The sequence below is a fragment of the Camelina sativa genome, chromosome 1 (assembly GCF_000633955.1).
Source record: "Camelina sativa cultivar DH55 chromosome 1, Cs, whole genome shotgun sequence".
In the NCBI taxonomy this organism is placed as follows: Eukaryota; Viridiplantae; Streptophyta; class Magnoliopsida; order Brassicales; family Brassicaceae; genus Camelina; species Camelina sativa.
The window spans coordinates 13,232,539-13,255,270 of NC_025685.1; the positions used below are offsets into that span (position 1 = coordinate 13,232,539).

The 22,732-nt window shown below is 39.1% G+C and overlaps 6 protein-coding genes across 6 annotated transcripts; 3 read left to right on the forward strand and 3 right to left on the reverse strand.

Moving 5' to 3' along the window:
• On the forward strand, positions 286 to 764 carry LOC109132210. The gene has a single exon (XM_019243449.1). The coding sequence runs from the start codon at positions 348 to 350 to the stop codon at positions 609 to 611; it is 264 nt and encodes an 87-aa protein (XP_019098994.1). The 5' UTR covers positions 286 to 347; the 3' UTR covers positions 612 to 764.
• LOC109126311 (uncharacterized mitochondrial protein AtMg00810-like) lies at positions 2,325 to 3,755 on the reverse strand. The gene is made up of 2 exons (XM_019229775.1): positions 3,416 to 3,755; positions 2,325 to 3,178 (listed from the first exon to the last, which is right to left on the reverse strand). Exons 1-2 carry the CDS (start codon positions 3,753 to 3,755, stop codon positions 2,325 to 2,327), a joined length of 1,194 nt encoding a protein of 397 aa, XP_019085320.1.
• On the reverse strand, positions 10,022 to 11,304 carry LOC104789548. Its single transcript, XM_010515230.2, has 2 exons — positions 11,011 to 11,304; positions 10,022 to 10,438 (listed from the first exon to the last, which is right to left on the reverse strand). Exons 1-2 carry the CDS (start codon positions 11,236 to 11,238, stop codon positions 10,250 to 10,252), a joined length of 417 nt encoding a protein of 138 aa, XP_010513532.1. The 5' UTR covers positions 11,239 to 11,304; the 3' UTR covers positions 10,022 to 10,249.
• On the reverse strand, positions 12,991 to 14,739 carry LOC104789556 (putative F-box protein At3g23950). The gene has a single exon (XM_010515236.2). The coding sequence runs from the start codon at positions 14,548 to 14,550 to the stop codon at positions 13,297 to 13,299; it is 1,254 nt and encodes a 417-aa protein (XP_010513538.1). The 5' UTR covers positions 14,551 to 14,739; the 3' UTR covers positions 12,991 to 13,296.
• Positions 15,270 to 16,302, forward strand: LOC104789560 (putative defensin-like protein 258). The gene is made up of 2 exons (XM_019242420.1): positions 15,270 to 15,405; positions 16,047 to 16,302. Exons 1-2 carry the CDS (start codon positions 15,348 to 15,350, stop codon positions 16,235 to 16,237), a joined length of 249 nt encoding a protein of 82 aa, XP_019097965.1. The 5' UTR covers positions 15,270 to 15,347; the 3' UTR covers positions 16,238 to 16,302.
• Positions 18,351 to 20,228, forward strand: LOC104707605. Its single transcript, XM_010423982.1, has one exon. The coding sequence runs from the start codon at positions 18,351 to 18,353 to the stop codon at positions 20,226 to 20,228; it is 1,878 nt and encodes a 625-aa protein (XP_010422284.1).

The window sequence follows — 22,732 nt, forward strand, 5'->3', positions numbered from 1 at the left end:
GCGCAAAGGTTTTAAAATAATCAAACACAAGAATCAATACAATAAAAGTAGAACGTTTCTCATTTCTTATTGACATATTAGCCTCAACACTAAAGCTGATGTTGATACATTAGTTAAAAATAGTAACCAATAAAATTAAAATATTAATACAAATCAGTTATAATTTTGCTTATATATCACCCTTAAAATTATTTTAAAAACCTAGAAAATAATATTATATGTTTATAAATATCATCTGAACTGAAACCTTTAATTTACGAGGAAACAAAATAAAAACGTTAGAAACGATTGCATAATTTGACTTTGTTTAGAGAGATCGAGCAAGAAAATAAGAAAGAAGAAGAAGGATGTGTTTGGTGTTCGTGTGCGATCAAGACGAGAGGGTGATTGGAAGGTACGCAGCTCCTGGAGCGTGTCCGTATTGCGGCGGAGCAGTTCAAGTGGTTGACGTTAATAGCCAATGGAGAATTTGCTTCGTTCCTCTCTCTAATAAAGGCAAACATCGCCATCTCTGTTCCACTTGCGGTAAACGCCTCGTCGTCCATGGCTGGAACCACCATAAAAAAAAAAAAACTCTAATTTCCTCCGACTCCGAGAGATCATTTCTATAATGTAAATATTCAAATTTCTGAGTTGCTTTGTGTATCGTATTTGTAAACGTTTGTAACAAAATAAAAGAACATGTCTACTGTTCTATGATTTCTCAGTTTATGTATGAATCATGATTATGAAATATTCAGCTTACAGAAATGCAAAAAAAAAAAAAAAAAGAGGGTTCACTTGCAAAGTTTGAGCTTCTTGAAGAAAGAAGAGACTTGAGATTTGGGATAAGGCTTCGTAGCGAACTAGCGATACAAGTCGGAATATTCTCCGGCTGCTCCATCCATAGCTTATGAGAGAATCCTCCTAATTTCAATTTCTATGAGAAATTCATCATCTATTATGATTCAAATTGTTACAGTTCTTGGTCGAATTGTGAAATCTTGAAAAACATGATCTCGTTGCTCCCCTAAATTTGATATTTTTAGAGTTTTTGATGCAACGATTATTGATCTTTTATTCTTTATATGTAGAGAAAAGATATTGGATTATATATAGAAGTATGACAAAACATGCAAAAACTAAACAAGAAAAAACTAGAATGCATCAAAGTTGCTATTATTTCTCATTTAGCTCCCCTCATAAAACATACAAGAATTCATTGATTCAATAAAAGAACCAAACAAACTCAATGCCAAAATAACCTGTAAGCTAATGTTTTACTTGACAAGTTGATCAACAAGTAAAATCTAAAAACAACATCCGCGGCGTAGCGCGGGTATTAACCTAGTAATATACTAACACCAAAATGGTCCAAAGTGATACATATAATGACAATAGCAAAAAAGAAAGCGTTTGCAATTGCCGTTGCGTTTGCATAAAGAAATTTGTCTTTTTTCGTTTTATTTGTTTTTACTTCTTTTAACCATACTAGGAAGAACTTGGCCCACTGGCTAGCTCTTTAAACCCACAAGGGGTTATATAGTTTGATTTGAACAAGGAGAGTGTTAGCCACCAGTCTTGTAAATGATCCGTCATGGAATTTGTCTTCTTCAAAAAGTTTGAAGTAAACAAAAATATTGAGTATTTTTGATGATTCTTGATGATGATGTTAAAAATGGTTTGTATGGTCACCAATAGTTGTTTACAAATCCCAGCGCTAAACATTCTGCTTCCAACCACCTCGTCAAACCGTGCAATTGATCCATAACCGCCAAAGCAATTGATCTGATACATTCAGTGGGCTTTGAGGATACATTCAGTAGGCTTTAAAGTCCAAGAGTTTCTTAGTAGTTGCTAAGTTTTATCAATTGAGTATGGATAGTGTAAAGTAACTATGGTTTGTTTAGGGGTTCTCATGAGTCTCCACTTATATAAGATGTCTAAAAGGGATTTATCGAGTATTTGGTGAGGTCTTTTTGGGGGAGTGGGAGGAGCTCCAATAATAAAATCCTCAGTTCCTCTTGTAATTCCAGTTTCTATAATCTATCATATCCATTTCTATAAGCAAAGTGTATCAAATAATATGGAAGGATGATTCTCATTGAAGTATAAACAGGAGTACTTATACAAGGAGTGGAGACTAGGGTATTCATATAGGAATAAATACACAATATATTTCTTTACATATATATAGAGGATTGACATCCTATCATCATTAACGTGATTGATACGAATCTCCTTTACATCCCCCCTCAAGATGAAGGCAGATGTCTAACGCCAATCTTGCTGCGTAGCTCCTGGAACCGTGAACGATGAAGTGGTTTCATAAGGCCTTCAGCTAACTAATCATGTGTAGAGATATGTGAGACACGAAGAGCACCAGATTGTATATGACCACGAACGAAATGATAGTCAAGTGCAATGTGTTTCATTCGAGAGTGGAAGACTGGATTTGCACATAGATACGTCGCACCCATGTTGTCGGAGTAAACAACTGGTGCAACCGGTAACATGACTCCCATCTCCGATAAAAGAGAACAAATCCATTGTAGTTTAGAGGCAGCATTGGCGATGGCACGATATTCTGCCTCCGTTGAAGATCGAGCTACGCTTCGTTGTTTCTTCGAACTCCACGAGATTGGACTGCCGCCAAGGTAAACAATATACCCATTTGTAGACAAACAATCACCAACATCACCTCCCCAATCCGTATCAGAGTAAGCATGGATTGTGTGGGGACAATCTGAGCGGAGAAAAATCCCATGTGTCGTCGTTCCTACCAAATAACGAATAACTCTTTTGATAGCCTGCCAATGATCCGTCGTTGGTTGATGCATGTATTGAGAGAGCCGATTAATGGCGAAGGCAATGTCGGGGCGAGTAAATGATAAATACTGGAGACTCCCAACGACCTTCCGATAATGCGTAGCATCAACCAGCGGTGTTCCGGAGTGAAGAGTGAGCTTAGGTGACTGAGCCATTGGAGTAGCTACTGGTTTTACACCAAACATGTTAGTACGAGCCAACAGTTCTGTGACATACTTCCGCTGCATAAGGTGTAACCCTTGGCGTGAGCGAGTAGCCTCGATCCCCAAAAAATAACTAAGAGGACCCAAATCCTTGAGAGAGAAATGAGCGGCGATGGACACATTGAATGGTTGAACCAAGGAGGGTGGACCGGCAATAATGATATCGTCTACATAAACAAGGACATAGAGATAGTCATTATTTCTTTTGTATGTAAATAAGGAGGTATCGGAGAGAGAACCAGTAAACCCAGAGTTGAGAAGAAACGTCTGTAGTTACTGATACCACGCCCGCGGGGCTTGTTTCAAACCATAGAGCGCCTTACACAGCCGACAAACATGATGAGGACGATCAGGGTCCACAAACCCCGGTGGCTGCAATACTTAGACCTCGTCGGTGAGAGTGCCTTGGAGAAAGGCGTTATTAATATCAACTTGATGTATGCTCCAGTTCTTCTTGACCGCAACCTCAAGGACCAGCCGAACTGTTGTTGATTTGATAACAGGACTGAAGGTTTCCGCATAATCCACACCATATTGTTGGTTGAACCCCCTCGCAACAAGTCTCGCCTTGTACCTTGCAATAGAACCATCAGGATTATATTTAAGTGTAAATATCCACTTAGAGGGTATCACTTGTTTGGATGGTGGCGGTTTCTCTAAATCCCATGTGTGATGGCGCATTTGAGCATCAATCTCTTCCGACATCGCCTTTCGGAAATTTGGATCCCTTAACGCCTGAGCCATGGTTGTGGGGATAAGAGGGGTTTTGGTGGCCAGGAGATTAAATTTCTTGTTAGGTTTGGTTATGTGATTCTTTGCCCTCGTCGTCATAGGATGAACATTTTGGTTTGGGTGTGGAATATTTTGGTGTGGTTGTGGTGCAAGTTGTGGTGCGATGGTGGAAGATGAAGGTTCAGGTTGGGTGGTGGTTGTGGGTCGCGAGTCACGACTTTGTGACGAGGAAGAAATTGTAGGAGAATGTGATGATTCCCGTGGATCTGGGCTTGGGTGATGTGGTGGAGATGGGCTTGAGTTTGTTGTTGGGCTTGGGCTTGAGTTTGGGCTTGGTGGTTCGAGAGGACTCAAGGTAGGAGAGGAAGGCATGTTGACAGACGGAGGAGACGGCGAACGAGACTCTGATGGTGTCAATGAGGGCGGCGTAGCTGGCGATGTCAGAATCGCAGATGCCGGAGGAGACGGTGGTGTTGGTGGTAACACCAGAGACACTTGCGACGAAGCCAGCGATGATGGGTGAAGAACCGAGCACGGAGGCGACGAGGAATGAGCTATAGGCGAGGGTAAGGAGACAGAAAGTGGGGAGGACACATACACAGGTGAGGATTCACGGGATGCACTCAACGATGAGGAGGAGAATGGAAACTCAGTTTAACAAACTGCACATGGCGTGATGTATATACCCTTCCACTCGTAATATCCAAACATAGATACGCACTTTGAGTTAGTGAGTAACCGACGAATGCGCAGGGTGTGGAACGACTCTCAAGCTTTGTTGCACGATACGGACGCAGCCACGGATAACATACACACCCGAAAACACGTAACTTCAGATAATTTGGAGATTGATTGAAGAGCTTTACATATGGTGAGATACCATTTAGCACATCAGTGGGCATCCGGTTGATCAGGTACACAGCGGTGACTAGAACATATGGCCAGTAGACTTGTGGAACCGAAGCATGACTTAGTAGCGTCAAACCTGTCTCCACAACATGACGATGTTTCCGTTCTGCGATACCGTTATGTTCCGGTGTATGTGGTGGGGACGTTAGGTGGAATATACCATGAGCAACCAAGAAGGGACGCAGCGTAATTAATTCACCACCATTGTTAGACAAAAGGGTCAGAATTTTGTGTTGAAAGTGATTCTCCACTAGAGCTTTGAACGCGACAAAGACTTCCTTGGCTTGAGATTTCTGTTTCAGCGGGTACAACCATGTGTAGCGTGTGTAATGATCAACAATAATAAGGTAATACTTGAAGTGATCAGCAGACAATATAGGAGATGTCCACACGTCCGTGTAGAGATACACGTCCGTTGTATGGAGGATATTGTGTTTGAATAAAAAGGCAATTTGTGACTTTTATTAATCAAACAGTCGGAACACGACCATTGTTTTTGCGGTGAATTGGAAAAAGGCAAAGAAAATTTAGAGACAAGTGTCTTTAAAACTGATAAAGAAGGATGTCCTAGGCGATAATGCCAAAATGAGAGGTCGGTTTTTGGTGAGGGGGATATAGAGAGTGTGGTGATTGTGTTGTGTTGAATCGGCCACTCATATAGCTCATTCCTAGTCTTGCCTTGGAGCAACCGGACCCCGTGCTGAGATCCTTCACCTGAAAATGCGCAGGATAAAAATGAGCTGAGACTTGATTATCATTGCAAAGACGATACACCGAAATAAGATTCTTAGCCACATTAGGGACATAGAGAACATCTTTAAGCTTACGAGATCTAGAGGGTGTGGGAAGTAAACCAGAACCCGTGTGTGTGATTGGAATACCAGATCCATCAGCAAGAGTAACCTCCTCGCCACCATTATACGGTTGGTGAAGAGACAGGTTCGCAAGGTCTGATGTCAAGTGGTGTGTTGCGCTAGTGTCACAAATCCATGGAGCGGTGGTAGGCGAGGAATGCATGGCAAGATTCGCTCCTGGCTGCCATGGTTGCATCGATGAAGGTGAGTAGTTAGGCACAAAATTACGACCTTGAAATTGAGAACACCAACGAGCGCTATGTCCATGGGTGCCACAAATTTGACAATGTCCCTGATAGGAACGACCTTGGTAACCACAACCGTGAGAGCCTCGTGAAAGATGCGGTTGCTGCTGCGAAGCATAGTGACCACGAGACAAAGATTGACCTCGGTTGCTTTTATTGTTCTTGGGCGTGACCATGTTGGGGGAAGCAGGGGTAACAGAGGAAGTGGACATCAAAGTTTGAAGCTTCAACTCTTGATTAATTAGCTTCTCAAGCATCACATCCAACGAGGCCGTTGTATCACGACCCTCGATCTGATCCGTGACTGTCTTATACTCCTCTGGTATGCCACCGAGGACGTAATCTACCTGATCTTCATGTGGGATAGGACTCTCAAGTAGGGCGAGTTGATCAAAACGCACCATGCAACCTTGAAAGTACTCTTCGATAGACTTTGTCCCTTTCTTTGAATGCTTGAGTTGGTCGCGGATCTGGAGGATGTGACCACGACTTGGTTAAGCATAGGTGTTGTGAAGAGTCGTCCAGATCTCTGCCGAAGTGGTAGCTTTAGAAAGCAGATATTGCGCCGAGAGGGACATCGCACCAAGGAGACTGGAGAAGATCAGTTGATCTTGACGTTGCCATTGTTTGATGGGTCTGTAAGTGGTTTCGAACCAAATGGTGATACAGATTTGTTGAAGTTGTTGACAGAGAGGAAAGAAGAGAATACTAAATTCTACTTCCCACATCTGTTAGAGGGAAAAGTAAGCCACGAGGAGAAATTTGCTAAGCCAAACAAGACAGGTATCACAATGTCTCTAAACGCCCACCAAGTGTTCGACAAAATGATCAGGAAGAAAAAAAGACAGAAAAAGAAGATCACTAGAGGAAAAAAAAGAGGGAAGAAACGAGGACATGAACCAAAGTGAACACAAAGACCAATTTAATGGTTCTGGAGAGGAAATGGAAAGGTCAAAGAGTGCTAAGGAGGAAAAATATGGTGTATGGTAAACTCAGGAGATGTAAGTACAAATCAGGGATATGGGATAACCTCAAATTTCAGTCTCAGATGAAGAGAGCCATAAAACGTCAAAGCACCAGAAGGAAATGAGGTAAAAGAAAGTGTTGCTGTGTTGTGCTTGATAAGCTTCTACTGTAGGGAATTAAGGTTAAGAAGAAGAAGTCGCAAATTCAGAACCAGGTAGACTGTTACCAATTGCTCGACAATATGCTGCTCAGTAGAAGTAAAAGAGTCATTAGAAAGGAAACATTCTCTAAGATGTGGAAGAAAGGAAAAAGTTCAAAGACAAACACAAACGTAAGCTAAAGGATACACTTCTTCACTATCTTTGTAAGAGAGGCTTTAGTGATCAGAAAAAGAAGAGATTCTACAACAAGTTCACCAAGCTTAAATACAACTACAGGGTGCTGAACATGGAACGTCAACGTCTGAAGAAGATAAAGTGCAAAGGTCGTAAAATTGGGACAATAAGAGAATCACTGGGGCTAACATGCTTTAGTCACGTGAGAAACAAGAGTACATACCTAAGAAGATAAGTAGTGTTATCACGTTTTTTGTGGAATGGGACAGCCAGTTTCAGCAAGTGTTCATTGATGTGCTGATAAGGGGAGTCAAAACAGACAAAGAGATGATGTTTGGGACTAGCGGAAAGAGACAGAGGTTTGGCAGAAGCACAAGCAGAAGATTTGTGTACAGCTGTTATGGGAAAGGATGAGAGTAGATAAGAAACAATCCTTGACAAGCGAGAAGAGAGACAAGTTTAGAAAGAAGAACAGGAAAATTCACTCTTGTGTGTTGCATGAGTATTCAGAAGAAGAAGCTCCACTAGGCAAAGGGTTGATGGAAACTGCATATTGCGAAAGAACATGTGCTTCTTTGCTCGGTAAAGAGCTTGCCATTGCTACCACAATACAAGTAGTTTGCATCGACGTTAACAAATTGATTCAGCTGCCACTGCTAGGAATGGAGAAACTAATTGATGTAGGTATGAAAGCGTTAGATGGGAGACAAGATGATAGCTCGAAGATGGTTACATTGGTTTCTAGTGCAGGTTGCATGAGTGGTGATGATTATTCTCTGGAAACTTCTGATTTAATGAAGGTCTCAACAAAACAGAAGCATACAGTCTCATTAGCCTTCACTACTGCCGATAAATTTCAAACAATGCTGAAAATCAGAGTGGCTGCTGTTAGTCGAGAAAGGGAAGTAATGCTGGTGGGGATGGGTTTTCTTGCTGTTTACCTAATCACTATGGCCGAAAAAGATAAAGAAAAGAATGGAGAGGCTTGGGAAAGTCTTCGTGATGAAGGAAAACCTTGGGAATTAAAGCTGTGGTTTCAACCTGAAGATCTGAGCTTTGAACAGTTTATCATTTTTTCTACCTCAGTGTTGTCTTTTGCAGAGCAGTATACACAAAGAGAAATTGAAGACACAGTGGACTATGAGAGATGTCAGTTACAAGTAAGAGACAGACGGCTGACACACCTTAAGAGATATCTCCAAGTCAAATCAAAATTGTTTTTGGTGGCCAGAGACAATACGGGGACAGGGCATGAAGTAGTTTTGGTGAAGTGGGATGTGCAGCCAGAATATGGATATCCTTGGAAGCTCAAAAGAGGAGTTGGCTAAACAGCTTGCTCATTTCAACCTTGAGGACAAGGTTGTTTTCAAAGGCAGGGGTAATGATACATTTAGTGGGCTTTGAGGATACAATCAGTGGGCTTTAAGGTCTAAGAGTTTCTTAGTAGTTACTAAGTTTTATCAATTGAGTATGGGTAGTCTAAAGTAACTATGGTTTGTTTAGGGGTTCTCATGAGTCTCCACTTATATAAGATGTCTAAGAGGGTATGAGGGATTTATCGAGTATTTGATGAGGTCTTTTAGGGGGAGTGGTAGGAGCTCCAATAATAAAATCCTCAGTTCCTTTTGTAATTCCAGTTTTTATAATCTATCATATCCATTTCTATAAGCAAAGTGTATCTGGTATTTGGTGGCCAAAGACAATACGGGGACAGGGCATGAAGTAGTTTTGGTGAAGTGGGACGTGCGGCCAGAATATGGATATCCTTGGAAGCTCAAAAGAGGAGTTGGCTAAACAGCTTGCTCATTTCAACCTTGAGGACAAGGTTGTTTTCAAAGGCAGAGGTAATGATACATTCAATGGGTTTTGAGGATACAATCATTGGGCTTTAAGGTCCAAGAGTTTCTTAGTAATTGCTAAGTTTTATCAATTGAGTATGGGTAGTGTAAAGTAACTATGGTTTTTTTAGGGGTTCTCATGAGTCTCCACTTATATAAGATGTCTAAGAGGGTACGAGGGATTTATCGAGTATTTGGTGAGGTCTTCTAGGGAGAGTGGGAGGAGCTCCAATAATAAAATCCTCGGTTCTTTTTGTAATTCCAGTTTCTATAATCTATCATATCCATTTCGATAAGCAAAGTGTGTCTGATTTTGAATCGCCAATCAAACCATTATAATTTTTTTCCAGTGTTAGTAATCTTTAGTTAGTGAAAGTTCAGTTATTTCTATGTATATGGGGAAAACCTCGTAAGATGTCGGCACAATTAAGTAACAGACTAACAGTCCCGATTTTGAAGTAAACAAACAAGACATGGAGAACCAGAACATGTCAAACACGACTAGCCATGTCTTGTCATTATTCTGGACCCATCAATGTACTTAATTAATCCAATTTACACCTAACTGCACTGTTGTTTTTTTTTGCTAAACAACCGCACTGTTGTTTCTTAGTGGATTTCCCCAAACGCACATGTAACATTCACGTTCAAATTAATATCAAAAAACAACATTCACCTTTTAACACACCAACCAAGTGTTTCTTGATTTTCTGATCATTCATTTGTTTTAAGGCTAACCCCGCTAAAGATCACTAAAAGTTATCATCAAATCTACTTGTTTCACACTTTTAAAGAGATACTATATTTTGTATGATTTATTACATATATTTTTCTTCAACGTCAGCATAATCATACAGCTATTGACCAAAATCAGAATCAAAGTTATCATCAAAACATGTACTCACGTCTTATAAGCATATCAAAACATATATATTCAAAATTAAAGACTCCTTTAACAATATTAACTTCATATTTGAACGAGATAGAAGAGACCAAACATGGTCCGAAAGCTGAAAGAAAGACATTTTTCTGTCCTTAAGCAAACTAGTTTCCCAACAATGCCTAATAAGGCATAAGCATGGCAAATACCTTCTTTACGGTTTAAGCTGTAGTTCGTATATGAAAATGTAGTTTAAACAATAAAATACGAGGAGCTTTATTGAGAATACATTCAAAAAATCGTTTGCAGAAAGCGAGTCTACTACAGCAGATGTAAGCTTCCACCAACATTTTTTTGTGGGTTGACAATATCTTTTTTTTTTTTTTTATCTCTTTAACGTGAAATAAGATCCACTAAGGTTTCTAAGACAAGACAACAATAACAACAACAGCAACAGTTTGAGAAATGAGTTTTTCTTACTACAGGTTATTGGGTTGGTCCTCGTCTTCCTTGTCAGGGTCGTCTTCTGTTTCTTCTTCTTTCTTCTCTTCCTCTTCATCATCTTCTTCCGGAGGATCGTAAGGCATTGGAGGAGGCAACGGTGACTTCATAGGACTAAACTTGGGGAATATATCTGGTCTCCTCCCTGGCTTTGGTCTCTCCCATTCCTACCACAAAACCCCAAACATCAAATGCACAAATAATTGCAATGACCAGCAAAATGATAGAGCAAATATTCAACAAAACAGCCAAAAGAAAAGTCACCAATACTGGTGCATCGATATACAACCAAAAATACAGTTCTTTCAATCAAGAGGGACATGAATGGTGTATCAAGAAACACAACGACAACATAACAATCAGAAATCAAGAAGTGGAATTTGACTGACTACACTCAAAATTACTGCAAACAAAGAACCAAGAAATCGATACAGAGGTTACACACAAAACTCGGTATACAATTGTCACTAGATGCAGCTTCTCTCTAATTGATTCATACCTAAAGAACTCTACACCTGTGATAGCTTTACCAAGTGATGAACACTGAACAAGATAAGTCAAACAAATCAAAGCTTGACATAGCCTCACAATCTCAATTTACTCAAGAATCCAAATACAATTGTAACTGAAATTTCAAAGTGTCTATATCGAAATTGAGGCTCTAATAGCAATGTGAAATCCCTAAGAATCTGTAGAGCCAAATTTTTAAAAAGTAAATCGAAAGCAAAGAGATAATTACGATAGGGAAATCGAGAGGGTTGCGACGAGTGAGCTTCTCTTCCTCAGGAGCCATAGACACCACCTGCAACTGCTTCCTCGTCTTACGGCTCAGAGGGAAGCGTTGAACGGAGACGAAAGAGCAACCAATAGACTTGGTAACAGCTCTGTTTAGCGACGGTGAATATAGTGGCAGAGAGAGAAGTGGCAACGGCGACGTAAGCGATGCCGATACATAAAGCGGCGCCATAGCTCCTCCGCCTCTGTGTCTTCGATGATTCTATCGGTTCCGTCAACACTTTCATTTTTGTTTTGTTTTTAATATAAATATATAATTCAATACATTTTGTTTTGTTTTTTTTTTTTTTTTTTAACATCTTCATTAGTTTTGTTATATATAAAATCAATAAACTAATGTATACCGTAAAAGTTTGTGAACATATTGTCAAATCTCTGATCCTCGAAATCAAAGTGAGAATCTTGTGGATGACTTTTGTCTTTGCTTGGCCCGTACCACAAAGGATAGATAAATCAAACTTGTCATTCTCGAAGAGCACAGCAGAGGAGCATCAATCACAACTCCCGGATCACAATACTCAATCCGGAGATTCCGGAGAGAAGAAGGTCGTCGTGTTAAACGGAGCCACTTCAGTGACCGAGAATGAACCCTATAGACGTTTTCGTCATTCCATACAACGTCAACCTTTAAGTATTCTAGCACAGGGCAGGACGAGACAAGCCTCTCAAAAGTGGTCTCCTTGGTAAACACAATATCACTTAAACGGAGGATCTTTAGACAAGGTAGAGAAACAAGCTCAGGATCAACCAAAGTCGGCTTATAGAGTCTTAGACACACCAGTAGTGACTCACAAACATAGAGACTAAGTGGCATCTCATGAGAATAGGCATCTCAGAGTAACGTGAGCAGCCATAAGACGCTGAACCTTACGCTTAACCGAGGCACCGATCCATGATGTGAGATAGGATGATGCATGCATTGCCATCAATATATAACCTGAGTTTTTCTATGCATGTAACCCTATCGGAATCGAAAAACCAGTTACCAAAACTCAAAAAGGCATCAAAACTTGGGAATTTCTTAAAGTCCAGTTTTAAACGAGGAACCAAAAGCCAGAGAGTCCTCCATCTGGTAGATAAAACACTTGTCTTCACAGCTTCCTCTGTGGGAAGATGATTAAGTATATGACTTAACAAAGCATCTGGTAATTGGCTTATTTTATTTTCCTTCAACCTCTCAGTACTTAACCCTTTGGAACAAGCCATTCGTATTATTCTTTTCCCAGACAACCAAATCTGTAAGAAATGGTACAAATTTCAGAGAGAAGGAGTAAGAAGAAGAGTATGATAGAGAAACTAAATCATTGAGACTTATAAGTCAGGCTAGGGTTTTTTTCTAAATTTTATCATGAAGATATTTTTCCTAAATTTTATCATGAAGATAATTTTTACAGCAAAAATGGGTAAAATCAGAATAGAAGAAGAAGAAGAAGAAGAAGGACCTAAGAGTGTTTTGGTCGAACGGAATGGAATCACTTGCCGGAACTGTAGATCGTAATTTCGCCGGTGGAAATTAGGAATCACTTGCCCCAACCTTCTCGACTCTCTAGGTTACGTGTGTCAGTGTGATTAATGTAAGTAGTTTCAGTTACACAAAAGGCCCAACATAGCCCACTAAATCTTTGTTTTAAAGTTGACATTTTATATTACCATGGTCTACTACTCGAAGGGTTTGGTTTGGTAAAAGAGAAAGACTACCTAAGTTTACTCGTTGTGCTCAAGTTAAATTGGCTGTTTTTGTGGTATTTAAAGGCGGCTATAACAAGAAGATGATTGTGCTTGATCTTTAGTTGGATGATTGTGTGTTTGTGAGTTTAGCTATCAATGATATGAAATCATCCTTTCAATTGTAAATCTTTGATTGTTAGCTTATTTTGTGCCACTAAAATGCTGTTTTGATAGAATAGAAAGGTTATTACCATCATGACTCGAATGCGAAATTTGCTTTTTCAACCATTAGACATATGCGATTTTGATAAGAATGAAATGTATAATCTCAGTATTTATCCTTGTAATGACACAATGAAATGAAGGAAGATTTCTCTAGAGCTTCAACTCAACTTCTATTAACAGCTAACTCACAATAACATCACGCCCATAGTCAGCTACAATTCGGTCACCAGCTTCTTCTCTACTTCCTTCAGTCTTCCTCTGCAAGTTTACCTCCCACATGTCTGTTCTTACTCTTAAAATAAACTCATTGTCGCTGAAACTTGAAACATAGTATACACTAAGTAGGATTCGGACGAGGGAGATGGTGCAGCCAAAGTGGGAAAACATACTGTGTAAAGTAGAGATGGTTAGGACCAGTTTGAACTGATGAGAGAAAGTATCTATAGATGTCCCTCATATACTCCCTGCACTGGTTAAAACTCAAGACGCAACCATCCATACACTTACGAGCGTCTTCAGCTTCCTTGTGAAGACTAAACACTTTTGTCCTCAAGTTAAAAAGGATCAGACCATTGTTGCTCCTGCTCCACAAGTAGACGATCTCAGATTTCAAAGGATGCATCACCACAGGGAAATAATCAATACCTAACTCGATCAAAGACACCAAACTAACTTCCCAAAAGAGCTGCCACTGGTCCTCAGGACCAATATCAGTGTACTTGACCAGCCTCCAAACCCGTAACGTGCGGTTTCCATTCACACGGAACTCGTTGAAATACACAATGGACCCTTCCGAGGTTGTAAAGGTTCTCCTAAAACGCCGTAACTCATCATCTTTTCCAGGGAAAGGTACGATATGACACCCACCATCAACACCATTATGACCTCCAAAGAAATCGTAGGCGATAATAGAACTAGTGAGATTAGAAAGCCAATGAAGAAACCCGTTCAACGCAAGCGACTTGTCCTGACCAGACCACGTAGCAGTATGATGACAAGTTACAAATTGTCTCCCCCACATCCCAGTATCAGACGAGTAGATCATAAACTGGACTTTACCTTCATGAGTCAACAACCACACAACCTTGTAACTCACAACTACACCCTTCTCCATCTTTGTAACCAACCCACTCTCACTAAACCGCTCGTTCTTCCGCAATCTCTCAAAATTACGAAAAGGAGGTTGAGGGAGTCGAAACCATTCCTGCAACAAAGGGTTCCCAATGTAATACATCGGAGACCCATCACTAGACTCTGCACAAATCGTGACCAACCCATCTGTACAAGCTAACACATTTATTTTAGTGATCGTCGTCTCGACAAAGAAACTTACTAGAGATCCTGGAGAACGAGAAAGTCCCCATCTTTCGCATCCATGGTGGCCGACGATTTCAAGAGTGAGTTTGTGAGGGTTGGTTTGGATGATGGACCATGAGGTTGATGAAGATGAGTTGAAAGAGATGTAAAGATCTCTGAAGAAGTCTGAATCGATTAGAGTTTTCCATTCTTTGCTCACTGATCTGAATCTCGCGATGTCCTTCAGTGGACAACGAAGCAAGACGTTGACCAATGTTACTTCTAAAATCTCCATTTCTTTTCACTTCTTCTTCGATTTCTCCGAGACGACCAAGTTTGTTCTCATCAGGTTTATGTCTGGGGTTCCAATACTTGGCAATTGCTAGGAGATGGGTTTATGACATTGCTACTTTATTGGTTTTTATATTATCTGGTTGTGTCCGCTACCGCTGGTGGTATGATGATGGTTTGTGGGTTCGGTTGATTGGGGAAATTAATTATGGAGTTATTATTAGTCAATGAATTAAATTTGTGAGTTTGACACATATATAAGCACAATAAATTTAACTTTATTAGATGACATAAAGAGAAAAAAATCTAAAGTTTTCTGTTGTGATTTATATTATGTGACTATTCAATTCTTTTAATAAAAATAGGATCAAACGAAAGATGAAAAGGTGAATACAATAATTATTAATATTTAATATTATATAATTTGATACCATTATATCAAATACTTTTTAATTGTGATTGACTATTAAATGTAAAATTCATAACTATTTATGCTGGTTTTTATTAATTAAATATGCTTAATTTATTATTATAAGTGCACTTAATAAATTTATTTTTAAAAGTTAAAATCCAATGACATTAACATATCAGTAAAAAAATTTATAATTTTTTCATAGAAATTAATGTAAAATTGATTCACAAGTAATACTAATAGATTGTCACCCCTAACATTTGGTATGTAATAATCCTCAAATCCTTTGACATGACTAGACTTGCTTGTGTATATATGTGAATGAAGGACATGGTTAAACACTACAACGAAAGATCAACCTTTCACAAGACTAAAATTGTTTAATTCAAATGATGAACGTTTCTTTCAAGCTTTCACTCTTGATTTTCATTTTGGTTATCACATCTGGTAAGTATTATAGTTAGGAGTGTCAAAATGGTTAACTCAATCCAACTCAACTTATTATGCAATGAATTAAAAATTAAATGAATTTATGATATAAAACTTTATATAATATACACATCCATTTGCACTGAAAAAAAGAAGAAGCACATCCTTTCGAACAAAGCAAAAACTTTTTTAATATGCAACTTATATATATATATATATATATATATATATATATATATTTGAGGAATTTTCAACAAATAACACTTTCAAATATCGATGGATCCATTTTTTACCTTCAACTAAATTATTATTAAAAAAAATCCGGAACTAAGAGATTTCTACTTGTCGGTTCATTTAAAAACTCTCAACTAATTTATTTATGAAACCTTAGAATTTATCAATATATTTTAAAAGTAAAAAAATCCATCAACATCCTTTTTTTTTTTTTTTTATAATTTGAAAAGCTTGAACATAGTGGTGAATATTGCATTGATCTCATGTTTGAATTTAATGGGCTTGATTCATTTGGTCTGAGGAAGCATATACTTCTTTTAAAATATGTTACCTTGGTTTATCATTTGAATTACTCTATAGCTTTAGAGCCACAAATATTATTACTAAAGAAAAAAGTTTAAACCCTATGAATGATGAAAGAATAGATATTGGATCAGAAGCAAGAGAGCTAACAGGAGCTGACAAGAAATTCGAAGTTGTCACCGGAAGTTCAAACTACGGCGGCACCACCAGGGCCTTAATGCAATCCCCACCTTGCAAAAGAGATGTTGATTGTAACTTAAGATGTCCCAAGGGAGCTGGAATCTGCAATAATGGCAAATGTGATTGCCTCTAATTGGATTAATCGCATTCTAATGTATTTCTATCAATAAAATTTATCTACTCATTTTCAGACTTTTACTCTCATTTGCATTAATTTCAAGGGTAATAATCATACGTTCAAACGACCAACAATGTATTCATGCATGCATTGATCGATTTCTACACTATCTAGAACGACTATGTATTCATAATTCAAGCATTGATTCCAAGCCCGAGGCAAATTCACCGGCTAGTTACTTGATTTCTATTCAGTTTCCAATGGACTCCTTGCTACACGATATCTTGATTTTTTTTTTTGTGTAGCTACACAAACTTGTATGAGTTACATACTTATATATCAAAATTACATTTGCTTTTGAAGTTTGACATGTAAAGTTTGACATTTTTCTGCCTCATGATGTAGATCTCATGATTTACGAGCCTAAAGTTTACCATAAATATTCGTAACTTTACGAATTTTTCTAAAGTTTAGGCTCTGATCTAAAGTTTACCATAATTAATATTCAACTCTGATGTAAAGTTACGAATTTTTCTGCCTATCATAATTAATATTTAATTATATTTCATGGTGAACGGTTCTAATTGCTCAGAGTTGTAGATCTCATGTAAACTTGCGTTCGTATTATTTGGGAATCGAACGCTAAACCTCATGATGTAGAATCATTAGTTAACCAATGATCAACGATTGAGACAAGGATGAAGAAACAAAGTATCTGTAGGAGTTACACACTGTCACGGGATGTACATGAAGGACTTCAGACGAAGTGGGAAGTGTCAAGTTGATCCGCCAGCACAACACCTTGAAGACAGTGCGATACATCGAGCGTGGAGTTGTTGAGCATGGGCGAAAAATGTGTCAAGCTAAAAAGGTGTTCGTTGGAAGCTACAAGCAAGTGGAGTGTTGAAGTCAACATAATGATGGGGTTTCTCCTATGACTCATTGGACAAAGAGAGGTTCTTGAAGGACATGGTGCATAGGAGGATTTGCTGGATAAAGAATAGTATGTGAAGATTGTTGCTGCATATAAAAGAGAAGCAGCTCACATCCTTATTCGGTTACCACTTTTATAGAGAGAAAAGTGTGTGTGTTTAGATCTAAGCAAGAAGAACAATATTGCTTGAGGGTTTCATTGGTGAGTGAATAAAGAGAGAGCATAGATGTTGCTGTGCAGGTAAGGTTGAGTAGATTAGGAATGTTTCAGTGGCAAACCAGCTGTTTTGGTGTTGCATAAACTGATCAAACAAGTTTGTAAGAAAGTTGTTTGAGAAATTCTTAATAAAGCTCAGTTTACTGGTATCTTGGTGTTCTTGTAGTAGTATTCAAGGTTCTAGTTATTTCAATTGGTATCAGAGCAGGAAACCGATCTGAGACTGTCGTCTCTACACAGGTTAGATCCTAAGTTATAGAACCAAATACTGATGGTACGGGTACAAGTAAGAACATCGTGTTGGATACTAAGAGATATGGGTATTGGAAAGTTCGAATGACACAACTCATCAGAGGCCAAGGAGAAGATGCATGGACAACCGTAGAAGAAGGATGGGAACCTCCGTTTGATACAACAAAAGAGGGAGTTAAGATTCCAAAACCTAAAGCCAGATGGATGATTGACGAGAAGAATCTGTCAAAATTCAATGCAAGAGCCATGAATGCCATTTTCTCTGGTGTGGATGAAGATGAGTTCAAACTCATTCAAGGATGCAAGTCTGCAAAACAAGCCTGGGATATTCTCCAACAATCTCATGAAGGAACGTCAAGTGTTAAAAGAACGAGACTTGATATGTTAGCTACTCAGTATGAGTGTCTGAAGATGGCTCCAGATGAAACAATAGTGAAGTTTAGCTCAAAGCTCAGTGCCATAGCGAATGAAGCTGAAGTTCTTGGAAAGACCTACAAGGATCAAAAACTGGTGAAGAAACTGTTGAGATGTCTTCCAGCCAAATTTGCTGCTCACAAAGCTGTAATGATGGTAGCTGGGAACACTGAGTCAATGACTTTTGCTGAATTGGTCGGGTTACTAAAATCTGAAGAAATGGAAGCTGATGAAGACAAAGTCAAACCATCTAAAAGCGTTGTGTTTTAGGCCGATCAAAAACCTGATCAGTTTCAAGAAATCAAAGATAGCATGTCCTTGTTGGCCAGAAATTTTGGTAAAGCTTTAAAAAGGGTTGAGAGAAACAACAACAGAGACACACGACGTTGGAGTAATACAGAAGGAGACAAACCAGGTGGTAGATCATCAAAACCAGATGCTGACTACTCTGGTAAGAGAAAGGAGATTCAGTGCTATGAATGTGGAGGGTATGGTCATATCAAACCTGTAACCAAACGGAATGAGTTAAAGTGTCTTGAGTGCAAAGGCATGGGACACACAAAGTTTGAATGTCCTAACAAAACCAAGTCAAAAGAGAAATCCCTGTTGAGCTTCAGTGACTCTGAGTCTGCTGAAGAAGGGGAAGAACTGCTCAACTTTGTTGCTTTTACAGTCAGTGGAGATAATGTTCCGATAGGTGCTGAGTCTGATTCAGAGAGTGACGAAGAAATTAATCCTAAGGAGGAATACAAAATTCTGTATGACAGTTGGGTACAACTAAGCAAGGATAAGCTTAAGCTTATTCAAGAAAAGCTTACTTTGGAATCTAAACTTGAAACAGCCTATGAGGATGCAACGAAAAAGGTGAACCATACTCCACTCAAGGCTAATGATCAAACAACTGAAGGACTTCTTCAGAAACTGAGCAACCTTCAAGAAGAGTATTACAAAGAAAAGGGAAGAGCCACAGTACTTGAAAAGGAGTTGAATAAGAAACACAAGCATATCAGGATGCTGAACAGTGGGACTAAGGATCTAGACAAGATTTTGTCCATGGGAAGAATAGATGCCACACACAGAGGTCTAGGGTATCAAGGAAATACTGGAACCTCAAGTGATATGACAGTTCAACCTGTGAAATTCGTGAGTGCCAATCACTTAGAAAAGGAAGCAGGTATATTTACTAACTTGAAGAAAGAAATTTCGGTGATAAAGAAATCAGAGGAAAGGCAGAACCATCCGTTGAAGGACCATCACAGGAGGGTCATAAGGAGAAGAACCTATGGGTGTGATCACTGTGGTGACAATCATCAAAGAAAACACTGTTACAGTTTCAGGAAGAAAATCAATCTGTTGTGGAATCTCAATAAGTGTTACTTGGAGCCAGGGAAGTTCTGCTCCGTGTGGATCTCAAAGAAAGATTTGTATAGTGATCTACTTACAGAAAGATCAAACTTCAACCTAATAAAGATGCATGAAGAAGATGATGAGATCTACATAAGTTGCAATCTAAAGGCTTTCACTGCTGTTTCTGGAGAAGACACAACCGAGAATATCAGCTTAAGATGTAATCTAAGCTTGATACAACTTGGAGAGGATGACGAAGAAGCCAATGTTGCCTATACATCTACAGGCTCATCTGAAGTCAACTCTTGGTACTTTGATAGTGGATGCTCAAGACACATGACAGGAGATCAATCAGCATTAGACGAATTTACACCTATTCTAGGTGGAAAAGTCACTTTTGGTGATGGAGGAAAAGGTCAAATCGAAGGAAAAGGGGTGATTGACAGATCCAACCAACCTAAACTGGCAAATGTGTATTTTTTTGATGGATTTCGTGCAAATCTAATCAGCATAAGCCAGTTATGTGATGATGGACTTAAAGTCACATTCACAAAAACGGAATGCGGTGCATATGATGAAAACGGAAACAAAGTTCTAGCTGGAGTTCGTTCAGGAAACAACTGTTATATGTGGAAAGATTTAGAGATGTGTCTATCCGCTACAGTCTCTAAACTTGATCTATGGCATCGACGGCTTGGTCACATCAACACTCAGAGTTTAGTCAAGATAGTAAAGGCTAACGTTGTCAGAGGTATACCAAAGCTTGATGGAAAATCTGATGCAGTCTGCGATGCCTGCAGTAAAGGAAAACAAATCAAGGTTACAACACAAGAAAATCGCTGATATTGGTTCAAAACTAATTTTGGAGTTGATACACATGAATCTTATGGGGACCGAGAGCTTGAATGGAAAAAGGTACACCTTTGTACTTGTTGATGATTTTTCTAGATTCACTTGGGTCAGATTTTTAAGAGAAAAATCAGAAGCTGTTGAGAGCTTCAAGATACTGGCTCTGCAACTTCAGACTGAAAAGGGACCTATAGTTCAAATTAGAAGTGACCACGGTGGTGAGTTCCAGAATGAAGAATTTGAGCAATTCTGCAACTCTCAAGGGATACGACATCAATACTCTGCACCAAGGACACCACAACAAAATGGGATTGTTGAAAGGAAGAACAAAACTCTTCAAGAAATGGCAAGAGCCATGATTCACGGCAACATTGTGTCACCAAGGTTTTGGGCTGAAGCAATAAACACCGCTTGTTACATCATCAATCGTGTCTATGTGAAACCAAACACCAACACCACTCCTTACGAAATTTGGAAAGGGAAAACTCCGAATCTGTGCTACTTCCACACGTTTGGGTGTATCTGTTACATTTTGAATGATAAAGATCACTTGGGTAAGTTTGACTCAAGGAGTCATGAAGGTATTTTTCTGGGATATGCTACAAATAGTATGGCTTACAGGGTATACAACAAACGTCTCAAGAGAGTTGATGAATCTGTTAATGTTGTATTTGATGATAGATCACCTACTCAAGAATTCCCTGTAGCTCAGGATGATGAAGATCTGCCAACTCTTGATCTAGAGAAAGTTGAATAGGATAAGGAAGAAGAAACAAGGGTTACTCAAGGACCAGCTGTGGACTCAAGGTTAACATCTTTGCAAGTTCCTAAGAATCACTCAGAATCGGATGTGATTGGCAACCTCGAAGGTCAAAGACAAACAAGAGGAGTTCAGATTAACTTTCGAGAAATGTACAACATTCTTGTTTTGTCTCAACACTGGAACCATCTGACATCTTTGCAGCCTTAGAAGATGAGTTTTGGTTTGTTGCGTGTCATGAAGAGATTAATCAGTTCGTTAGGCATGATGTGTGGGATCTTGTTCCAAGACCTCCACAAGTAAATGTTGTTGGTACTAAGTGGATCTTCAAGAACAAGATTGATGAGGATGAAAATGTTACACGAAATCGAGCAAGACTAGTTGCTCAAGGTTACTCTCAAGTTGAAGGAGTTGACTTTGATGAAACCTTTGCTCATGTAGCACGTCTTGAATCCATTCGTTTACTTCTGGGGATGGCCTGTATTCTAAACAGTAAGATGTTTCAAATGGATGTGAAGAGTGCATTTCTAAATGGGATTATCCAAGAAGAAGTTTATGTCACTCAGCCAAAGGGCTTTGAAGACCCAAAATTTCCGAATCATGTGTACAAACGCAAGAAGGCTCTGTATGGATTGAAGCAAACACCACGAGCATGGTATGAGCGTCTCACTGTGTTCCTTCTTGAAAATGGGTTTAAAAGAGGCAGTGTAGACAAGACTTTGTTTATCTATGAAGAAGGTTCAAATATCCTCATTGTTCAGATCTATGTGGATGATACTGTGTTTGGAAACACTAATCCAAAACTTGTGAAGACCTTTGTCAAAGGAATGACTAAGGAATTTGAGATGAGCATGGTTGGTGAGATGAACTACTTTCTGGGATTACAAATCAAACAAAGTGATAGTGGGATTCACATCTCTCAATCAACATATGCAAAGAGCTTAATTCAAAGATTCGGAATGCAAACGAGCAAGTCAGCCAGGACCCCTATGAGCTCAACAACAAAGCTGTCGAAGGACTCAACTGGTCAAAAGGTTGATGAAAAGCTCTACAGAGCTATGATTGGCAGTCTTCTCTATCTCACTGCTACTCGGCCCGATTTGTGCTTCAGTGTTGGTGTATGTGCTCGATATCAGGCTGATCCAAGGATGTCTCATCTGAATGCTGTCAAAAGGATCATCAAATATGTCAAGGGAACAACTGATCGAGGTCTGTTTTACTCTAAGCAAACTAACTCGAATCTTGATGATCGACGAAGCATCTGGAGGTTGTTTCTTCCTTGGGAATAATCTCATCGCCTAGCACAACAAGAAGCAAAGTTGTGTGACTATGTCTACTGTAGAGGCTGAATACATTGCCATGGGGAGTTTCTATTCTCAGCTCATGTGGATGAAACAAATGCTGTTTGATTATGGTATTGTATCCTCAACCCTCTTAGTTTACTGTGATAATGAAAGTGCAATCAATATCTCTAAGAACCCTGTTCAACACTCTCGCACTAAGCACATAGACATTAGGCATCACTTTATCCGTGAATTGGTTGAAAACAAGGTAATTGAGATCTCTCATGTGTCCTCAGATAAACAACTGGCTGATATCTTTACCAAACCTTTGGATTTGAACACCTTCGCAAATCTTCAAACTTCAATTGGGTTGTGTGATCACTAATGTGTTTATATGTCTGAGCCTCATGCTGTAGGTTCCCGGTACAGGATTGCACAGCTCTTTGTTTTGCTTT

Excerpts from the sequence above, each read along its gene's own strand:
- LOC104707605 (XM_010423982.1), top strand. The coding sequence starts at position 18,351 with ATGTCCTTGTTGGCCAGAAATTTTGGTAAAGCTTTAAAAAGGGTTGAG.
- LOC104789548 (XM_010515230.2), bottom strand. The coding sequence starts at position 11,238 with ATGGCGCCGCTTTATGTATCGGCATCGCTTACGTCGCCGTTGCCACTT. Across the intron at positions 10,439-11,010 it reads ACCCTCTCGATTTCCCTATC|GAATGGGAGAGACCAAAGCC; the intron begins GTAATTATCTCT and ends GTTTTGTGGTAG.
- LOC109132210 (XM_019243449.1), top strand. The coding sequence starts at position 348 with ATGTGTTTGGTGTTCGTGTGCGATCAAGACGAGAGGGTGATTGGAAGG.
- LOC104789560 (XM_019242420.1), top strand. The coding sequence starts at position 15,348 with ATGATGAACGTTTCTTTCAAGCTTTCACTCTTGATTTTCATTTTGGTT. Across the intron at positions 15,406-16,046 it reads CATTTTGGTTATCACATCTG|ATATTGGATCAGAAGCAAGA; the intron begins GTAAGTATTATA and ends ATGAAAGAATAG.
- LOC109126311 (XM_019229775.1), bottom strand. The coding sequence starts at position 3,755 with ATGGCTCAGGCGTTAAGGGATCCAAATTTCCGAAAGGCGATGTCGGAA. Across the intron at positions 3,179-3,415 it reads TAATAACGCCTTTCTCCAAG|ACGATATCATTATTGCCGGT; the intron begins GCACTCTCACCG and ends TTGTTTATGTAG.
- LOC104789556 (XM_010515236.2), bottom strand. The coding sequence starts at position 14,550 with ATGGAGATTTTAGAAGTAACATTGGTCAACGTCTTGCTTCGTTGTCCA.